This window comes from Pantherophis guttatus, chromosome 8 (genome assembly GCF_059756535.1).
Source record: "Pantherophis guttatus breed Tessera chromosome 8, ASM5975653v1, whole genome shotgun sequence".
Classification (NCBI taxonomy): domain Eukaryota; kingdom Metazoa; phylum Chordata; class Lepidosauria; order Squamata; family Colubridae; genus Pantherophis; species Pantherophis guttatus.
Window position 1 is genome coordinate 3,443,307 of NC_142070.1, and position 19,814 is coordinate 3,463,120.

At 45.4% G+C, this 19,814-nt stretch overlaps 1 protein-coding gene across 1 annotated transcript in view; it reads left to right on the forward strand.

Annotated features, from left to right (window-relative positions):
* Positions 1-19,814, forward strand: part of DNAAF9 (dynein axonemal assembly factor 9) — a 109,717-nt gene that overhangs the window by 20,739 nt on the left and 69,164 nt on the right. Inside the window, exons 3-8 of the mRNA XM_087874808.1 lie at positions 611-730; positions 857-981; positions 5,497-5,593; positions 9,207-9,313; positions 12,333-12,410; positions 14,165-14,263. Of these exons, the coding sequence (XP_087730934.1) occupies positions 611-730; positions 857-981; positions 5,497-5,593; positions 9,207-9,313; positions 12,333-12,410; positions 14,165-14,263 (626 nt within the window). The remainder of the gene's footprint in view (positions 1-610; positions 731-856; positions 982-5,496; positions 5,594-9,206; positions 9,314-12,332; positions 12,411-14,164; positions 14,264-19,814) is intronic.

Consider the following 19,814-nt stretch of genomic DNA (forward strand, 5'->3'; position numbering starts at 1 on the left):
TAGGCTGTTTCCTCCTTTTCTAACACTGATGATGTTCCCTAGTTGGGTCATGAAACGTCTGCAAGAAAACCCAGCTCAGAGAGCATCAAGGACCCCCACAGCTCAACTCCGAGCTGCAAATATTCTCTTTTCTTGATACTTCCTGAGTGGTCAGGAACTGCCCTGAACCCAAACAACAAGTAAGGTAAAGGTTCCCCTCGCACATACGTGCTAGTCGTTCCCGACTCTAGGGGGCAGTGCTCATCTCCGTTTCAAAGCCGAAGAGCCAGCGCTGTCTGAAGACGTCTCCGTGGTCACGTGGCCGGCATGACTCAACGCCAAAGGCGCACGGAACACTGTTATCTTCCCACCAAAAGTGGTCCCTATTTTTCTACTTGCATTTTTTTTTACGTACTTTCGAACTGCTAGGTTGGCAGAAGCTGGGACAAGTCACGGGAGCTCACCCCGTTACGCGGCACTAGGGACTCGAACCGCTGAACTGCCGACCTTTCAATCGACAAGCTCAGCATCTTAGCCACTGAGCCACTGCGTCCCTAAACAAAAAGTAACATCCCCCAATATCTTATTCTCCAAATGTCCTGTTTTGTTTTGTTTTTGTTCTTTTGTGCAGGAATTGATAGTCGGTACAATGAAGGATGCCGGGAACTGGCTAACTATCTCCTCTTCGGCTTGTATAGCCAGAACAACAATGAGTTTGAGAGATCAGGATTCCCTGAAGAAGTCCTCGACGGTAAGAGGGAGCTGCCCCCCACTCACTCCCCGGCGGGCTGGTATGAACCTCCGTTCCTGGTCGCCGATGATGCCGGCGCTTCCCCGCTTCTCACGAGTCCTCTTTTTACGACCCCTTGTTTCGCAGATGTGATCCTGCTGGTGAAGCCGGACAGCGTCCATCTGTACTGCAACCCTGTCAATTACAACTACCTGCTGCCCTACGTGGCGTTTTGGAGAAACCTGCATTTCCACTGCTTGACGGAAACGGAGGTGAGTGAATGAGCCACAAACCGAGGAAGAACTCGGGGTGGGGGTTGGGGGTGGGGGCGCAGAGTGTGAAAGTTTGGACTTCCTGTGCAGGATTTCAGCTTTTCTGGTGGAATTCTGGGAGTTGAAGTCCACATACCTTATCATTGCCAAGGTTGAGAAACGTTGTAGAGCAGGGGTCCCCAAACTTGGCAGCTTTAAGACTTGTGGACTTCAAAAACTTGGCAGCTTTAAGACTTGTGGACTTCAACTCCCAGAATTCTCCAGCCAGCTGGCTGGAGAATTCTGGGAGTTGAAATCCACAAGTCTTAAAGCTGCCAACTTTGGGGACCCCTGTCGTAGAGACCAGCCAGAGCTCTCAAAAAAAATACAACATTTCCTGCCATGTTGCCCAGAATCTTTTAGCTGAACACGTAGTCTTTGACTTACGACAACAAAGTTTCTCTTGCTAAGCAAGACCGACATTTCTTGCCACATTTGTTCAGTGAATTGCTGCGGTTGTTAAGTTAAGTAACCGCAGTTGTTAAGTGAATCTGGCTTTCCCGTCGCTCGTCAGAAGGTCACATAAGGGGGAAATCGCATGATCCCAGGACATGGCGACCTTCATAAATATGAGTCCGTTGCCGAGCGTCTGAATTTTTGACCACGTGTCTGTGAGGACAGCCGCAAACAGTCGTTAAGTGTGGAAAAATGGATGTACCGTAAATCCCTTTTTTCAGTGCCATTGTAACTGTGAATGGTCACTAAATGAATGGTCGTAAGTCGAGGATTACCTGTATTACACTCATATTGGTTAGAGTGCGCTGTGCTTTCCATTCCAGGACAAAAAGGGGGCTTTAGACCGGATGTAAATCTTCCCAACTGCTGGGAAATTTTTGAGCATTTTTAAAATTTAAAGAAATACTTTTTTGGGAAAGAGGAGTACAGATAGTCCTCAATTTAACAACAATCCATTTAGTGACCGTTCAAAGTTACAACGGCACTGCAAAAAGGGACAGCCGTTTTTCACAGTTACGACCTTTGTAGCATCCCCGTGATCAAAATTCAAAGGCTTGGCAACTGGCATGTACTTATGACAGTTTTAGCATCCCGGGGTCACATGATCACCGTTTATGACCTTCCCAGCCGAATTCCGACAAGCAAAGTCACACGAGGGAAGCCCGCTTTACTTAACAACCCAACGATTCCCTTAACAGCGGTGGCAAAAAAGGACCCCAAAGGGGGCGAACCTCCCTTATTTATCGGTAAAATTTATCGGCCGCCCCTCTTACCATGCGGTAACTCTGGGCAGCTCCCCATCTTAAAAACTATACAAAACCTTAAAAGGCGTCAATAAAATCCTATAAAGCTACTCGGAACAACTGTCCTGCTTAGCAACGGCAAGCTTGGGTTCAATTGTGGTCACAACTTGAGCACTTCCTTAAATCCGACAGTCAGCCTTTCGTAGTTTTCCAATTCCTTCCTTTTTCCCGTTTCTCGCGCAACCTCAGCGCGCACGAAAATCCATTTTCCTGTAAACCACCTACAATATTCTATCATTCCACGGTGTCGTATATCCATCCAGCCTCGTCTCTCGGGCCGGCCCAGTTGCTGCTTTCCAAAATCCTCTCCCAGCTGGCCTCCTGTCTGCCATTTGCGTCTTTCATTTTGGAGAGGTTGGACGCATTCGCAGGGGAGCTGGCGTCCCCGCCGGGCTTTTAAAACGTCAATTTTTGGCCCAATTTTTGTTTCTGCTGTTCTTTTGTCTTCCGTTCCTTTCTCAACCTCGTGCCACCAGCCCAGAGTGGGAGCCGCCTTGGATAATGAAACGCCAGGAATGCCATAAAACGAAATTGTCGATGGAGTGGTTGGCATCCATGAAATAGAGCACAATAGACTTTTAAATTGGAGAGGGCTTATGAAAAAACCCTCCAAAGGGGCTTTGAAAATCACAAGCAGCTTCTTCAGCAGGGACCCTGTTCAAGAGTGCCAAGGCTCTGTTCAGTTATCGCCAGTTATCCTTTTCAACGAATTCTGTAAAATCCGTTTATTTTGTGTGTTGTTTTATTTTTTAAACCGAGTTTGGCAGGGTTCGCCGTCCAGCGTTTGGGCTTTTGGGGAAATACGCAGAAGCTGGATTTTAGGTGCCTTTCTATTTATTATGGGTTGGGTTTTCTTTTCAAAAAGGAAAGGCTCAGGTTGAGCTCTGCTCCGAATTTGAGGATTCAAGGCTGGCAGAAAATAAACGTGCCGGTTTGAAAGCAGGGAGTTGGCGCGATCGGAGAGTGGCAGCAAACGAAGGCGTCCTTTTTCGCGATTCAACGTGGGCCAGCTTTCGAGTGCTTGCAAAACTATATATATATTTTTTTACTTTGGGGCAGAAAATGTCTTGCTTGCCATATTCCACCAGGTAGAAAGAAAGAGAGAGAGAGAGTTTGGTGTAGTAGTTAAGGTGTTGGCCTAGAAACAAGGAGGCTGGGAGTTCTAGTTCCGCCTTAGGTATGAAAGCCAGCTGGGTGACTTTGGGCCAATCACTAGGAGACTGGGAGTTCTAGTTCCGCCTTAGGTATGAAAGCCAGCTGGGTGACTTTGGGCCAATCACTAGGAGGCTGGGAGTTCTAGTTCCACCTTAGGTATGAAAGCCAGCTTAGTGACTTTGGGCCAATCAATAGGAGACTGGGAGTTCTAGTTCCGCCTTAGGTATGAAAGCCAGCTGGGTGACTTTGGGCCAATCACTAGGAGGCTGGGAGTTCTAGTTCCACCTTAGGTATGAAAGCCAGCTTAGTGACTTTGGGCCAATCAATAGGAGACTGGGAGTTCTAGTTCCATCTTAGGTATGAAAGCCAGCTGGGTGACTTTGGGCCAATCAATAGGAGACTGGGAGTTCTAGTTCTGCCTTAGGTATGAAAGCCAGCTGGGTGACTAGAATAGAATAGAATAGAATAGAATAGAATAGAATAGAATAGAATAGAATAGAATAGAATAGAATAACAGAGTTGGAAGGGACCTTAGAGGTCTTCTAGTCCAACCCCCTCCTCAAGCAGCAGACCCTATGCCATTTGAGACAAGTGGCTGTCCAGTCTCTTCTTAAAAACCTCCAGTGATAGAGCACCCACAACTTATGGTGGCAAGCTGTTCCACTGGTTAATTGTCCTCACTATTAGGAAATTTCTCCTTAATTCTAGGTTGCTTCTCTCCTTGGTTAGTTTCCACCCGTTGCTTCTTATCCTGCCTTCTGGTGCTTTGGAGAATAGCTTGACTCCCTCTTCTTTCTGGCAGCCCCTGAGATATTGGAAGTCTGCTATCACATCTCCCCTAGTCCTTCCTTTCATTAAACTAGACATGTCCAGTTCCTGCAACCATTCTTTATATGTTCTTCATACTTTGGGCCAATCACCAGGAGACTGGAAGTTCTAGTTCTGCCATAGGTATGAAAGCCAGCTGGGTGACTTTGAGCGAATCACCAGGAAGTGGTGAGTTCTAGTCCCATCTTAGCCATGAAAGCCAAATGGTTGTGTTTTGGCCAATCACCAGGAGGTGGTGAATTCTAGTTCCGACTTAGACATAAAAGCTGGCAAGGTGACTTTGGCTCAATCACCAGGAGGTGGTGAGTTCTAGTCACATCTTAGGCACGAAAGCTGACTGGATGACTGTGGGCCAGTCCCACTTTCTCAGCCCAAGCCTACCTCACAGGGTGGTTATTATTGGGAAAGTAGGAGGAGGAAGGATCTGTTTGCGGCCTTGAATTGTTTGTAGAAATAATAAAAGCGGGATACAAGTCAAGAAATAAACACAAAATAAAGACAGCAGCCAGTGGGAGAAGTTGGGCTTAGCGTTGTGTAAAGTTTTTTAACACAGAATTATTTTTGGCTTTTTAGTTTGAATGGTTGATGGGCACCAATTTGACTCACTAAGTGAAAAAACAAGTTGCTAGAAATTAGTTACATGCATTTCCTTGGATTACAGGTAGTCCTCGATTTACAACAGTTCATTTAGTGACTGTTCAAAGTTACGACGGCCCTGGAAAAAGTGACTTACGACCATTTTTCACACTTAAAAACCTTTGCAGCATCCCCCTTGCTCATGTGATCAAAATTCATATCCTTAGCAACTGGCTCATACTTACGACCGTTTCTATGTCCCAAGGTCACGTGATCCCGTTCTGCGACCTTTTGACCCGCAAAATCAATGGGGAAGCCATATTTCGCTTAACAACGCGATACTAATTTAACACCTGCAGTGAATCATTAAAAACTGTTCACTAGAAGGGCCGTTATAATGGGGCAAAACTCACTTAACAACTGTCTCACTTAGCAACATAAATTTTGGGCTCCATTGCGGTCATTAAGTTGAGGACTTACCTGTACCAGAATTTCTATTTTGCTTTGCAGGAACTGGCGATCCTAAACGGCAGCCTTTTTTAGATCCACTGGAAGCATAAATGGACTTTGGATTTGAGATGGAATTAAAAGCCATCGTGCCTTTGGGGATTTATTGTCTTTATTTTCAAAAGATTCTCCCTCCTTCTCGTTTTATTAGTACGAAGATGAAGAGTCGGCTGAAGAATTTAAAATTTCCAGTTTTGTGGATATGGTTCGAGATTGCAGCCGGATTGGCATTCCCTTCAGCTCCCAAGGTAGGTTAGAAAAAAACCCAAATTCTTATAAATGAATGAATGAATGAATAAATATTATTATTTATTATTTATTATTTATTAAGAGCCGAGGTGGGGCAGTGGTTAGAGTGCAGTACTGCAGCTACTTCAGCTGACTGCTAGTTCAGCAGATCAGCAGATCAAATCTCACCGGCTCAAGGTTGACTCAGCCTTCCATCCTTCCGAGGTGGGTAAAATGAGGACCCAGATATTGGGGGCAATATGCTAATGCTAATGCAATATGCTAATATGCAATAAGCTATATGCTAACTTTGTAAACCGCTTAGAGAGGGCTGTAAAGCACTATGAAGCGGTATAGAAGTCTAAACAATAATAATAATTTATTATTTGTTATTTATTTATATAATTTTATTTATTATTATTGCTCAAATTCTTATAAATGAATGAATGAATGAATAAATAAATATTATTTATTTATTATTAATTTATATAAATTTATTTATTATTATTGCCCAAATTCTTATAAATGAATGAATGAATAAATAAATATTATTTATTATAAATTTATTTATTATTTATTATTTATATATATCAACTGTCTCGCTTAGCAGCAAAAACAACGGGCCTCGACTGTAGTCGTAATTCGAGGACTACCTGTCTTAACTTTTGTCCCCGTCTGGAGTTTGGTGTTCATTTTACTGGTCCTTGAAGGAAAATCACACCCGCTTTGTCTCCAAAATGAGTAATTTGAACGCCTGCCTAATTTGTGTTAATCATACCCGGTAAAATTGAAACACACACAATAGGTCCCTTGTGCTTTACATGAGAAGCGTCTAAATCCTCTTTTATGGGAGGAAATAACAGATTCTTTTATTATGATGGCGATGATAATGTAGCTTTCTTTTTTTAGAACAGAAAAGGCTCTTGATTTCCGTTAATTATGGGATGCCAGGATTTTAAGCAGAAAAGCCTTCGCAGGGACTGTGAACAGGGAGGAGAGGAGGGAAGAAACGGGTTACTGAGAATAGCCAAAGCTGATGCAAGAAACTTGCAAGACTCTGCGTTGTCATCTATTTATCTTTTTTAATGAACATTTAAAACAAGACAACCATTTAGATATGAGCCAGCCGTGTGCATCAGCTGCCAAAAAAGCCAACACAGTTCTAGGCTGCATCAACAGAGGGATGGAATCAAGATCACGTGAAGTGTTAATACCACTTTATAAGGCCTTGGTGAGGCCACACTTGGAATATTGCTGTCAACTTGCAAAGCTTTCAAGTTGCCATGAGCAGGAGGGAGGGAGAACTGAAGTGCATTCCATACATTCTTCCTGACCGCAATCAGAAGGAGGGTGTTAGGTTTCACAGCCAGCCAAAGTGGTGAATTGGAGAATGTGATTTATGACATGGCCAGAGAGGAGGGGAGAGACAGGGTCATAGGGGAACGTAAATCTACGTGGGATCAGTCCTAACTGCATCCCAGTGTTGCCGAAATGGTGCTCCTAATAAACGACTGTATTTCTTTTGAGGTTCGGCTCATGGCTCATGAATTAATTAGGGCATCTTTCGGAAACTTCACAACTGCATTCAGTTTTGGTTGTGACAATGTAAAAAAGATGTGGAGACTCTAGAAAGAGTGCAGAGAAGAGCAACAAAGATGATTAAGGGACTGGAGGCTAAAACATATGAAGAACGGTTGCAGGAACTGGATATGTCTAGTTTAATGACAAGAAGGACCAGGGGTGTTATGATCGCAGTCTTCCAAATATTTGACGGGCGGCCCCAAAGAAGAGGGAGTCAACCTATTCTCTAAAGCCCCTGAGGGCAGGACAAGAAGCAATGGGTGGAAACTAATCAAGAAGAGAAGCAACTTAGAAATAAAGAGAAATTCCCTGACAGTGAGAACAATTAATCAGTGGAACAACTTGCCACCAGAAGTTGTGAATGCTCCAAAACTGGAAGTTTTTAAGAAGAGATGAGATAACCATTTGTCTGAAGTGGTGTAGAGTTTCCTGCCTAAGCAGGGGGTTGGACTAGAAGACCTCCAAGGTCCCTTCCAACTCTGTTATTTCAACGTCCTAGAGACATTGAAAACAATATTTTTTAATAAGTGACTTATTTTTTCCTTGTCAAACACCCCCCCCCCGCCCCCCCAACTCTCTCTGCTGCTTTCACTGGTCTTGACAGAAGACCTGCACCATATCTAACAGGTGATAGTCCAATCTCTTCTTGAAACTCTCCAGTGATGAAGCTCCCACAACTTCCAAAGGCAACTTCTGTTCCATGGGTTGATTGTTCTCACGGTCAGAAAATATTCTCCTTATTTCTAGGTTGAATCTCTCCTTGATCAGTTTCCATCCATTGTTCCTTCTCTGGCCTTCGGGTGCTTTGAAAAACAGCTCGACCCCCTTCCTCCTCTCTGTGGCAGCCCCTCAAATATGGGAAGATGCTCTCCTGTCTCCCCTGGTCCTTCTCTTCCCTAGACTAGCCATGTCTTCTGTCCAACTATGATTCACTCAGATTTCTTTCTTTCTTTCTTTCTTTCTTTCTTTCTTTCTTTCTTTCTTTCTTTCTTTCTTTCTTTCTTTCTTTCTTTCTTTCTTTTTCTTTCTTTCTTTCTTTCTTTTTCTTTCCTTCCTTCCTTCCTTCCTTCCTTCCTTCTTTCTTTCTTTCTTTCTTTCTTTCTTTCTCTCTCTTTGGAAAACAGCTCGACCCCCTTCCTCCTCTCTGTGGCAGCCCCTCAAATATGGGAAGATGCTCTCCTGTCTCCCCTGGTCCTTCTCTTCCCTAGACTAGCCATGTCTTCTGTCCAACTATGATTCACTCAGATTTCTTTCTTTCTTTCTTTCTTTCTTTCTTTCTTTCTTTCTTTCTTTCTTTCTTTCTTTCTTTTTCTTTCTTTCTTTCTTTCTTTTTCTTTCCTTCCTTCCTTCCTTCCTTCCTTCCTTCTTTCTTTCTTTCTTTCTTTCTTTCTTTCTCTCTCTTTGGAAAACAGCTCGACCCCCTTCCTCCTCTCTGTGGCAGCCCCTCAAATATGGGAAGATGCTCTCCTGTCTCCCCTGGTCCTTCTCTTCCCTAGACTAGACAGGCCCAGTTCCTGCAACCGTTCTTCATATGTTTTAGCCTCCAGTCCCCTAATCATCTTTGTTGCTCTTCTCTGCACTTTTTCTAGAGTCTCAACATCTTTTTTATAGTGTGGTGACCAAAACTGCATGCTAGGTGTGGCCTTACTAAGGCTTTATAGGGTGGTATTAGTACCTCCCTTGATCTTGATTGTATCCCTCTGTTAATGCAATTTAGGATTGCATTGGCTCTTTTGGCTGTCGCTGCACACTCTTGGCTCCTATTTAGCTGGTTGTCCACTAAGACTCCGAGAACCCTCTCACCGTTCCTGCTATTAAGCCTGGTTTCCCCCAGTCTATATGTCTGCTTTTGGGTTTTCTTACCTAAGTGTAAGACTTTACTTTTCTCTACATTGAATTTCATTTTGTTAGATAAGGGCCCAGTGTTCCAGTCTGTCAAGATTCATCGGAACCATTTTAACTTCGATCTGTCACTAAATGAATGGTTGTAAGTGGAGGAAACACTTGCAAAAATGCCCCCCCCCCAAAAAAATTGCATTTTATGTCTTGCAGGCCACCTGCAGATCTTCGACATGTTTGTGGTGGAAAAATGGCCTATCGTGCAAGCTTTTGCCCTGGAAGGCATCGGCGGGGACGGCTTCTTCACCATGAAATACGAGGTAAGAAGGGATGGGCCGGATGGGCTTAGACCACTTTTTCCCGCCCCAGGGTGCTTCCAGGAAGCCGGTCAAAAGGATGGGGTGAGAATTAGGCACCCCACTTTTCAGCACCCCAACAAACGCCCTTTGCATTGGGAAAGCTTTCATCTCATGGGCATCCTCTGTGTGTTTTTTGGGGGGGGGGAGGAATCAAAATGGCTACTCTGGTTGCTTTGTTGGCGCCAGAGGTGGGATTCAGCCGGTTCGGAGTGCTTCAGGCAAACCGGATGTTAATTTTACATCTGGTTCGGCAAACCGGTAGTTCTGATGACTGGCTGGCCATGCCCCACCCTTCCCAGGAGTCCCCATGCAGCTCATTTTGGGTCCCAGGTAAGTACAGGGGGCGCGTGGAGCCCAGGCAGGTGGAAAACAAGCCTCCCAGAGGCTCGTGGAGGGCAAAAATGGGCCTATTTCCTGCCTCCAGAGAGCCTCCGGAGCCCGGGGAGGTGGAAAACGGGCCCTCCACAGCCCGTTTTTGCTCCCAGAAGAGGGTGCAGGAGGCCGAGGGCTGCTTGTCACACCCAAGAGTGGGCTTCAAAAATGTTAGCAAGGGGTTCTCTGCCCAGTTGCTCGGTGGGCGTGGCAATGGTGGGTGTGGCCTAGTCGGCATTCTGCACCACGGTGGTGGGGGGGCTTTTTTGCCCTCCCCGGACTCGGAAGGCTTTTCTTGAGCCTCCGGGAGGGCGAAAACCGCCTCCCCAGGCTCCAGAGGCCCTCTGGAGGCTGGAAACTGGCCTTTTCCAGCCGTACTGAACTTCCAGTAGGCCCATTTTTCGCCGTCCTTGAGCCTCCGCGTGCGCTGTGCACTTACCTGCATCCAAAACAGGCCGCGTGGGGACTCCTGGGAGGGGCGGTGTGGGCGGGGCAGGGCCAGCCAGGACTGGGATTTGGGGGGTTCTCTGAACCGCACAGAATCTTAGCTAGAGGTTCTCTCGAACCCCTGCGAACCGTCAGCAGCCCACCCCTGGCCACGCCCACCCTGGCCACGCCCACCCCTGGCCACTGGGGGGGTGCTCGTGGCGAGAGGGCCGGTTGGCACGAGAATTGCGATGCAACCTCATTTTTTTTTTCCCTAAATGACCCCAAGGGATTCTTCTATATAGGATCGTTTCAGCTGGGAACAGCCGTGGGGTGGGGTCTTTCACTGGCCTGCCCAGCTGTGGGGGGGGGGAATGGCCCTTCTGGCAGGACAATGGTGGCCCTGTGCCCACGGTACCGTTCTCCAGCTATAATAGCCTGCTTGTTAGTCGTAGCTGTGGCTTAAATGCGTTGGGGCGGAGGGAATTAAAGCTAGACGGAGCCCCCTCGCTCAGCCCACCACAGCTGCAAAGGGTACTTCTGGTTGTGACGTTGAGCACAATTAATCCGTGGAACGGCTTGCCCTCCAGAAGTTGTGGGTGCCCCATCACCGGAGGTTTTGAAGAAGAGATTAGACAGCCATTTGTTTCACATGGTGTAGGGCTGTGATGGACGCGTGCCAGAGGTGGCGCACAGGGCCCTCTCTGGTGGCACGCGAGCCCTCGCCCGAGTTTAGCTCTGCTGCGCATGTGCGCTCGCCTCCTGCCAGCCAGCTGGTCTTTGGGTCTCTTGCGGGAGGCAAGGTGTGTGTGTGTGGGGGGGCACATGCATGTACGGGGGTCACGCGTGTGTGGGGGCTGCATGCACATGTATGAGGGGTAAGGCATGGATGGGGGCTGCGCACGCATTGCATTTTGGGTGTTTGGGCACACATGTGCGCTTTGGGCACTCGGTTTGGGAAAGGCTACCCATCACTGTTATAGGGCTTCCTTGCCTGAGCAGGGGGTTGGACTAGAAGACCTCCAAGGTCCCTTCCAAGACCATGATTCTGTTATTTCCTGACAATTAGTGGCCGGGGTGGGTGAGCATGTCTGGTGTGGGCATGGCCAGCTCGACATCTGTCGTATCGGGGGCACCTGTGGTGGCCAAGTGCTAAGGCAGGACTTCCCTGAGACTTTCCCTCACTCTCATTATAACCTTCCTTCCTTCCTTCCTTCCTTCTTTCCTTTCTTCCTTCTTTCCTTCCTTCCTCCGTTCCTTCCTTCTTTCCTTCCTTCCTTCCTTCTTTCCTTCCTTCCTTCTTTCCTTCTTTCCTTCTTTCCTTCCTTCCTCCATTCCTTCTTTCCTTCCTTCCTTCTTTCCTTCCTTCCTTCCTTCTTTCCTTCCTTCCTTCCTTCCTTTCCTTCTTTCCTTCTTTCCTTCCTTCCTCCATTCCTTCCTTCTTTCCTTCCTTCCTTCCTTCCTTCCTCCCTCCATTCCTTCCTTCCTCCATTCCTTTCTTCTTTCCTTCCTTCCTTCTTTCCTTCTTTCCTTCCTCCATTCCTTCCTTCTTTCCCTTCCTTCCTTCTTTCCTTCCTTCCTTCTTTCCTTCTTTCCTTCCTTCCTTCCTTCTGCCTTCCTTCCTTCCCCATTCCTTCTTTCCTTCCTTCCTTCCTTCCTTCCTTCCTTCTGCCTTCCTTCCTTCCCCATTCCTTCTTTCCTTCCTTCCTTCCTTCCTTCCTTCCTTCCTTCCTTCCTTCCTTCCTTCCTTCTTTCCTTCCTTCCTTCCTTTTTCTTCTTTTTCCTTCCGTCTCCATTCTCCTTTCTTCTTCCTTCTTCCCTTCTTTTTCCTTCCTTGCTCTCTTCCCCTCTTCCCTTCTTTTTCTTTCTCTTTCCTCTTTCCCTTTCTCCTTCCCTGCCCCTTCTTGCATGCTCAAATGCAGAAGGGGAAACGTTTCTCCTTTTGTTTTTTGTGTGTTTTGATAGCCCTCTGCCAGCGAAAACGGAGCTCGGGGTGGTCGTGCGCGGTCCTCCTGAGCTCCATTTTTGCTGGCAGAGGGCACTGCAGGCTGGTCCTTTGCTATTTCCAGTCCGGGCCCGCGGACAGATCAAAGCTACCCTGCAGGCCGGATCTGGCCCACGGGCCTTGAGTTTGAAACCCCTGCTCTAGAGGCCACCTCCGACCCGTTCTTTCTCTTCGCAGCTGATGGACGTCAGTCTGGATCTCTGGAAGGCCTACAGTAAAGTGGATCCCATTTCTTTGGAGAGCTTACTTGACGAGGTAATGTGTCTACAGTCTTTTTCTTGTGGGTCATTTAAAAAAAAGAAAGAACCACAGATCCACGGAGTGGTTCCGTGGACTGAGGAGGAGGAAAAGCTGCAGAGAGATGGTTCTCCATTCTAAAATGGCTTCCGAGATGGACCCTGTTTGGGAAGCACAGAGAGCGGGTCATTCGCACGTTCGTGTCCAGAATGTTTGGGGCATGTTCAGGGCTGGTTGGAATGGTGCAGTGGCCTAGAGGTGGAGCTCTAGCCTCACAATCAGGAGGCTGTGAGTTCGATCCTTGGTAGAAGCAGATATTTCACTCTCTGGGCACACTGAGAATATATATCTGATGAACAAAACTCCTCATTGGCGACAGGAAAGGCATCTGGCCAGTAAACACTCAGCTCCATTCGGTTGCCCAGACTCCACCTCGCAAGGGATTATGGGGTCGTTAAAAGAAGACGATGATGATGTTTGTGGGTTGTTCTGCCAAGGAGGCAGAGGCAGTGATCAGGTGCCCAGCAGTTGGTTCTTTTGGATCCAGTAACACTCTAGTAAATAAAGGGATTTTAAGCTTTACCGTTAGCTCATGCAAACCGATTTAAAAGCATAACATAAAAAGCACAAAGATAGTCCTTGACTTACAAACCATTCATTTAGTGACCCTTCGAAGTTATAACAGCACTGAAAAAAAGTGACTTATGACTGTTTTTCACTCTTACGACCGTTGCAGCATCTCCATGGTCACATGATCAAAATGTGAGCCACTGGCTCATATTTATGACCGTTGCTGCGTCCCGGGGTCATGGCGATCCCCCTTTTGGGACCTTCTGACTAGCAAAGCCAATGGGGGAAGCTAGATTCATTTAACCACTGTGTTAACTCACTTAACAACCGTGGCAAGAAAGGTCATAAAATGGGGCAAAGCTCACTGAACTGTCTTGCTTTGCGATGGAACTTTTGGCTCAAATTTTGGCAAGTCAAAGACTACCCATATTAAGGGGGGGGGGTTTCCCCCCAAATACGCTGCACAAGTTCAGTGTGTGAGCAGTGCTCAGATCTCCATGACGTGCCATGTTGTGTCTTCTTTCATTTTTGGTTTTGGGTTTGCTATGGGCTCACCTGGGCTTTTGTTTGGATTCCAAGAGGCTGTTAAGCTTTTTTTATTCTAGCTTTTAATATTGTGGAAGGTTTTCTTCGAGGAAATGGGAAGAGTCGAAACGTGGGCCTCTGCTGACATCTAGTGGCCGTTGCTTGAATTATTCAGACAACTCTTTTCTTTCAACCAGCTGTTTGTAATTTTAAAAGTAGACCTTAGTGTAGTTATTTCTGCTCTGAAGCAGAGGTGGGTTTCAGCAGGTTCTGACCAGTTCTGGAGAACCGGTAGCGGAAATTTTGAGTTGTTCAGAGAACCGGTAAATACCACCTCTGACTGACCCTGCCCCCATCTATTCTCTGCCTCCCAAGTCCAGGGGAAGGATACTGCAAAATCCCCATTTCCTCCCGATCAGCTGGGACTCGGGAGGCAGAGAATAGATGGGGACGGGACCAGTCAGAATTTTTACTACCGGTTCTCCAAATTACTCAAAATTTCCGCTACCGGTTCTCCAGAACTGGTCAGAACCTGCTGAAACCCACCTCTGTTATCCTCGCTCTTCCCAGCTCCGTAAATGCAAATGTTTGACTTCTTTTCTCACCATCTTTTGAGGGGCGGGAGGCTTCAGTAGCGTCGGCTCGCGGAATTCAAGCCTGTTTTCTCTCTCTTCCAGGAGTTGATGACTTTTGAACATCAATGGACCAACTTCTTTGCCAATTTTGACACTGAAATCCCTTTCATGCTGGAACTCTCAGAATCTCAGACAGGAGAGGTATATGGACCGAATTTCAGAGGGGATAGAGAAACTTAAATTTTACGTAACTGGTTACAGGTAGTCCTTGACTTGCAACCATTTTTTTAATGGCCGTCTGAAATTACAACAGCACTAAAAGAAAAGTGACTTATGACCGTTTTTCACACTTATGACCGTTACAGCATCCTCATGGTTACGTGATCAGATGGCAGTTTATAACGGTTGCAGTGTCCCAGGGTCATATGATCCAGGGGTGAAATGCTCCCGGTTTGGACCGGATCGCCCGATCCGGTAGCGATGGTGGCAGGTGGTTCGGGGAACCGGTAGCAAAAATCCCTGCCCCCCCTCCCATGCCGCGCGATCATCAGAGGCTGTTTTTTTTTAAACTTTTAAAAGCATTTTTTCTACAACCTCTTCAGGCAAAGAGGTTGTAGAAAAAATGCTTTTAAAAGTTTAAAAAAAAAAAAAGTTGGCCACGCCCATCCAGTCACATTACCGCCCACCCCACCAAGCCACGCCCACAGAACCAGTAATAACAATCTTTCTTCTCAATCCTGCCATTTCCCTCTCTTCTTTCCTTCTTACTTTTTTTCCCCTCCTCTCCTACTCCTCTCTACTTCCCCTTCCTTTCTCCTTCTACTCCTTTCTTCCTCCCTGTCTAACCCTCTCTCCTCCTCTAATTTCCCCTCTCTTCCTTCCTCCCCTCTCTTCCATCCCTCTCTCTTCTCCCCTTCTCTTCCATCTCTCTACTCTCTACTCTAATTTCCCCTCTCTTCCTTCCTTTCCTCTCTTCCATCCCTCTCTCTTCTCCCCTTCTCTTCCATCTCTCTACTCTCTACTCTAATTTCCCCTCTCTTCCTTCCTCCCCTCTCTTCCATCCCTCTCTCTTCTCCCCTTCTCTTCCATCTCTCTACTCTCTACTCTAATTTCCCCTCTCTTCCTTCCTCCCCTCTCTTCCATCCCTCTCTCTTCTCCCCTTCTCTTCCATCTCTCTACTCTCTACTCTAATTTCCCCTCTCTTCCTTCCTTTCCTCTCTTCCATCCCTCTCTCTTCTCTCCTTCTCTTCCATCTCTCTACTCTCTACTCTAATTTCCCCTCTCTTCCTTCCTCCCCTCTCTTCCATCCCTCTCTCTTCTCTCCTTCTCTTCCATCTCTCTACTCTCTACTCTAATTTCCCCTCTCTTCCTTCCTTTCCTCTCTTCCATCCCTCTCTCTTCTCTCCTTCTCTTCCATCTCTCTACTCTCTACTCTAATTTCCCCTCTCTTCCTTCCTCCCCTCTCTTCCATCCCTCTCTCTTCTCTCCTTCTCTTCCATCTCTCTACTCTCTACTCTAATTTCCCCTCTCTTCCTTCCTTTCCTCTCTTCCATCCCTCTCTCTTCTCCCCTTCTCTTCCATCTCTCTACTCTCTACTCTAATTTCCCCTCTCTTCCTTCCTCCCCTCTCTTCCATCCCTCTCTCTTCTCCCCTTCTCTTCCATCTCTCTACTCTCTACTCTAATTTCCCCTCTCTTCCTTCCTTTCCTCTCTTCCATCCCTCTCTCTTCTCTCCTTCTCTTCCATCTCTCTACTCTCTACTCTAATTTCCCCTCTCTTCCTTCCTCCCCTCTCTTCCATCCCTCTCTCTTCTCTCCTTCTCTTCCATCTCTCTACTCTCTACTCTAATTTCCCCTCTCTTCCTTCCTCTCCTCTCTTCCATCCAGGGGTGGGTTCTAAATTTTTTTTACTACCGGTTCTGTGGGCGTGGCTTATTTTGTGGGTGTGGCTTGGAGGTCATGTGACTAGGTGGGCGTGGCTAGCTGGTCAGAGTCATTTCTGGAAGGTCCTCGCACTTACGACCAGTCCTCGCACTTACGACCCGACTCATTTGTTTGCTTTTAACACTGATCAGCTGTAGGACGGCCCTTTGAAGCCCCGCGACAAGAGTTTAAACAGTTTTCTTCCTTCTAGTCATCAGCTGGGACTCAGGAGGCAGCAATAGATTGGGGGTGGGACCAAATAAAAGGTAAGAATAACGTGGGGGGGGTGGGAAGGCGGAGGGGGGAGAACCGGTTCGGTGATGTCATATCGTCACCGCTACCGGCTCGGCCGAACCGGACCGGACCGGGAGGAACCCACCACTGCTTCCATCTGTCTCTCTTCTCCCCTTCTCTTCCATCTCTCTACTCTCTACTCCTCTTTCATCTCTCTCTATTGCTGTATTCATTTTCAATTTAATATTTCCCACTACGTTGTCCAGGCAACCCCGATCTTTCTCATTTATTAAAGATATTCAACTTAGTATTTTTTTTTCATTTATCAAGTATATTTCACAAAATTCCTCTTATCTTTTTAATTATAAACAATACATTTCATCTTATTCCATTTTTCCATTTTTTTCCCTTTAAATTTTTACCCAAACAATCTTCCAATCCTTTCTCTTCTTTGCTTTTAACAATATGTTTTTTCTTCTTTACTTCTTGCAAATATAACACTTAAATCATTATAGGGAAGCCAGGTTTGCTTAACAACCCCATTATTAACAACAACTGCAGCCATTCATTTAACACTTTCTGTGCCAGAAAGGTCATAAAATGAGAAAAAAACCCTCCCTTAACAACGGAAATTTGGGGCTCGATAGCAGTCGTAAGTCGAGGACTGTCGGTGATTTTTTTTTTTGCCACACAGCTCCTCCGTTTGCAATGTGAAGCCCGTTGTGCGTTTTGAGTCCTTGAAATGGGACTTTTTCAGGCTAATTTCCTGCCAAATAGTAAACATCCTTTCTCTTCAAGAACAAAAAAAGCATCGATCTTGCTGGCTGAAGGCGATTTGGATGGCACCCAATGGAAACAGGCAGGGCACGTGACTGGAGGCGCGGGGAATTCCAGCGTTTTGACAACAGTATGAATAGCAATAGCTATTGTAAGGCTTATATATCATTTCACAGGGCTTTACAGCCCTCTCTAAGCGGGCATCTACAGTCAGCCTATGTGTCCTCAACAATCTGGGTCCTCAGTTTACCAGCCTCAGAAGGATGGAAGGCCGAGCCCACCTCGAGTCAGTCAGGATCGAACTGCTAGCAGTCGGCAGAATTAGCCTGCGATGCTGCATTCCAGTCACTGTGCCACCATGGCAACCGAACCAAACAGAACAGAACGCAGAATAGAAGAGAACAGAACACAATGCAGAACAGGAATGGATGGGATAGGATAGGACACAGAACAGAATATAGAATAGAACAGAATACAGAACAGAACAGAATCCGGAATAGAATCCGGAATGGAATGGAATGGAATAAAAATAGGAGTAGAATAGAATAGAATAGGATTCTGAATAGAATAGAATAGAGTAGAATAGAATAGAATAGAAAATATGGAAGGAATGGAATGGAATGGAATGGGATGGGATGGGATGGGATGGGATGGGATGGGATGGGATGGGATGGGATGGGATGGGATGGGATGGGATGGGATGGGATGGGATGGGATGGGATGGGATAGGATAGGATAGGATAGGATAGAATAGAAAATATGGAATGGAACAGAAATAGGAGTAGAATGGAATGGAATGGAATGGAATAGAATATGGAATGGAATGGAATGGAATGGAATGGAATGGAATAAAAATAGGAGTAGAATAGAATAGAATAGGATTCTGAATAGAATAGAATAGAGTAGAATAGAATAGAATAGAAAATATGGAAGGAATGGAATGGAATGGAATGGGATGGGATGGGATGGGATGGGATGGGATGGGATGGGATGGGATGGGATGGGATGGGATGGGATGGGATGGGATAGGATAGGATAGGATAGAATAGAATAGAAAATATGGAATGGAACAGAAATAGGAGTAGAATGGAATGGAATGGAATGGAATAGAATATGGAATGGAATGGAATGGAATGGAATGGAATGGAATGGAATAAAAGGAGTAGAATAGAATAGAATAGGATTCTGAATAGAATAGAGTAGAATAGAATAGAATAGAATAGAATAGAAAATATGGAAGGAATGGAATGGAATGGAATAGGATAGGATAGGATAGGATAGGATAGGATAGGATAGGATAGGATAGGATAGGATAGAATAGAAAATATGGAATGGAACAGAAATAGGAGTAGAATGGAATGGAATGGAATAGAATATGGAATGGAATGGAATAGAATAGAATAGAAAATATGGAATTGAATAGAAATAGGAGTAGACTAGAATAGAATAGGATTCTGAATAGAATAGAATAGAATAGAAAATATGGAAGGAATGGAATGGAATGGAATAGAATAGAAGAATAGAATAGACTGGAATGGAATGGAATGGAATGGAATGGAATGGAAAATATGGAATTGAATAGAAATAGTAGAATAGAATAGAATAGGATTCTGAATAGAATAGAGTAGAATAGAATAGAATAGAATAGAATATAAAATATGGAATGGAATAGAATGGAATGGAATGGAATGGAATAGAATAGAATAGAATAGAATAGAATAGAATAGAATAGAATAGAATAGAATAGAATATAAAATATGGAATGGAATGGAATGGAATAGAATAAATAGAATAGAATAGAATAGAATAGAATAGAATAGAATAGAATAGAATAGAATAGAATAGAATAGAATAGAATAGAATAGAATAGAAGGAATGGAATGGAATGGAATGGAATGGAATGGAATGGAATAGAATAGAATAAGCACTTAGAGTTATACACCGCTTCACAATGCTTCACAGCCCTCTCTTAAGTGGTTTACAGAGTCGGCCTCCTGCCCCCAACAATCTGGGTCCTCATTTTACTGACCTCAGAAGGACGTAAGGCTGAGTTAGCCTTGAGCCGATGAGACTTGAACCGCTGGACTGAGCCGTGAGTCAGCCTCCAATAACTTCACTTTTACCACTGCGCCATCACGAATGTCGTGAAGACGCCAGAAAGCTTTCTGCCTGACCCCAAACAGCTCTTGAGAACAAGATGTTAGGCTTGGCTACAGGCTCACAATTTGCAGAATTAGCTGGTCTCCCTCTATAGGTAGTCCTCGACTTACGACCACAATCGAGCCCCAAATTTGAGTTTCTAACCAAGACAGTAGTGAAATGAGTTATACCCCCACTTTACGACCCTTCTTGTTACCGTTGCTAAGTGAATCCCTGCAGCCGTTAAGTTACTAACACAATTGTTAAGCGAATCTGACTTCCCCCCCCCTTGACTTTGCTTGTCAGAACGTCGCAAAAAGGGGCACTGCGACCGTCATAAATACGAACCAGTAGCGAAACGCCCAGATTTTGCTCACGGGATCATAAGGATGCTGCAGCAGTCCTAAATCTGAAAACCGGTCACAAGTCAACTTTTTTTAGTGATGCAACTTCAAACGGTCACTAAATGAACCGTTGTAACTCGAGGACTATACCTGTATGTCCGTAATCCGTAATAGTTTATATTTTTTTAAATCAAGTTTTATTGGTTTTTTCCCCCGCTAACACATATCCACATATTTTATGAAACAAACCATATCATATCATATATACAATTTATCATATCCAAATATATTTTACTCAGTTACAATTTCTGCCAGTGTTCTTTTTCCATATTTTTTA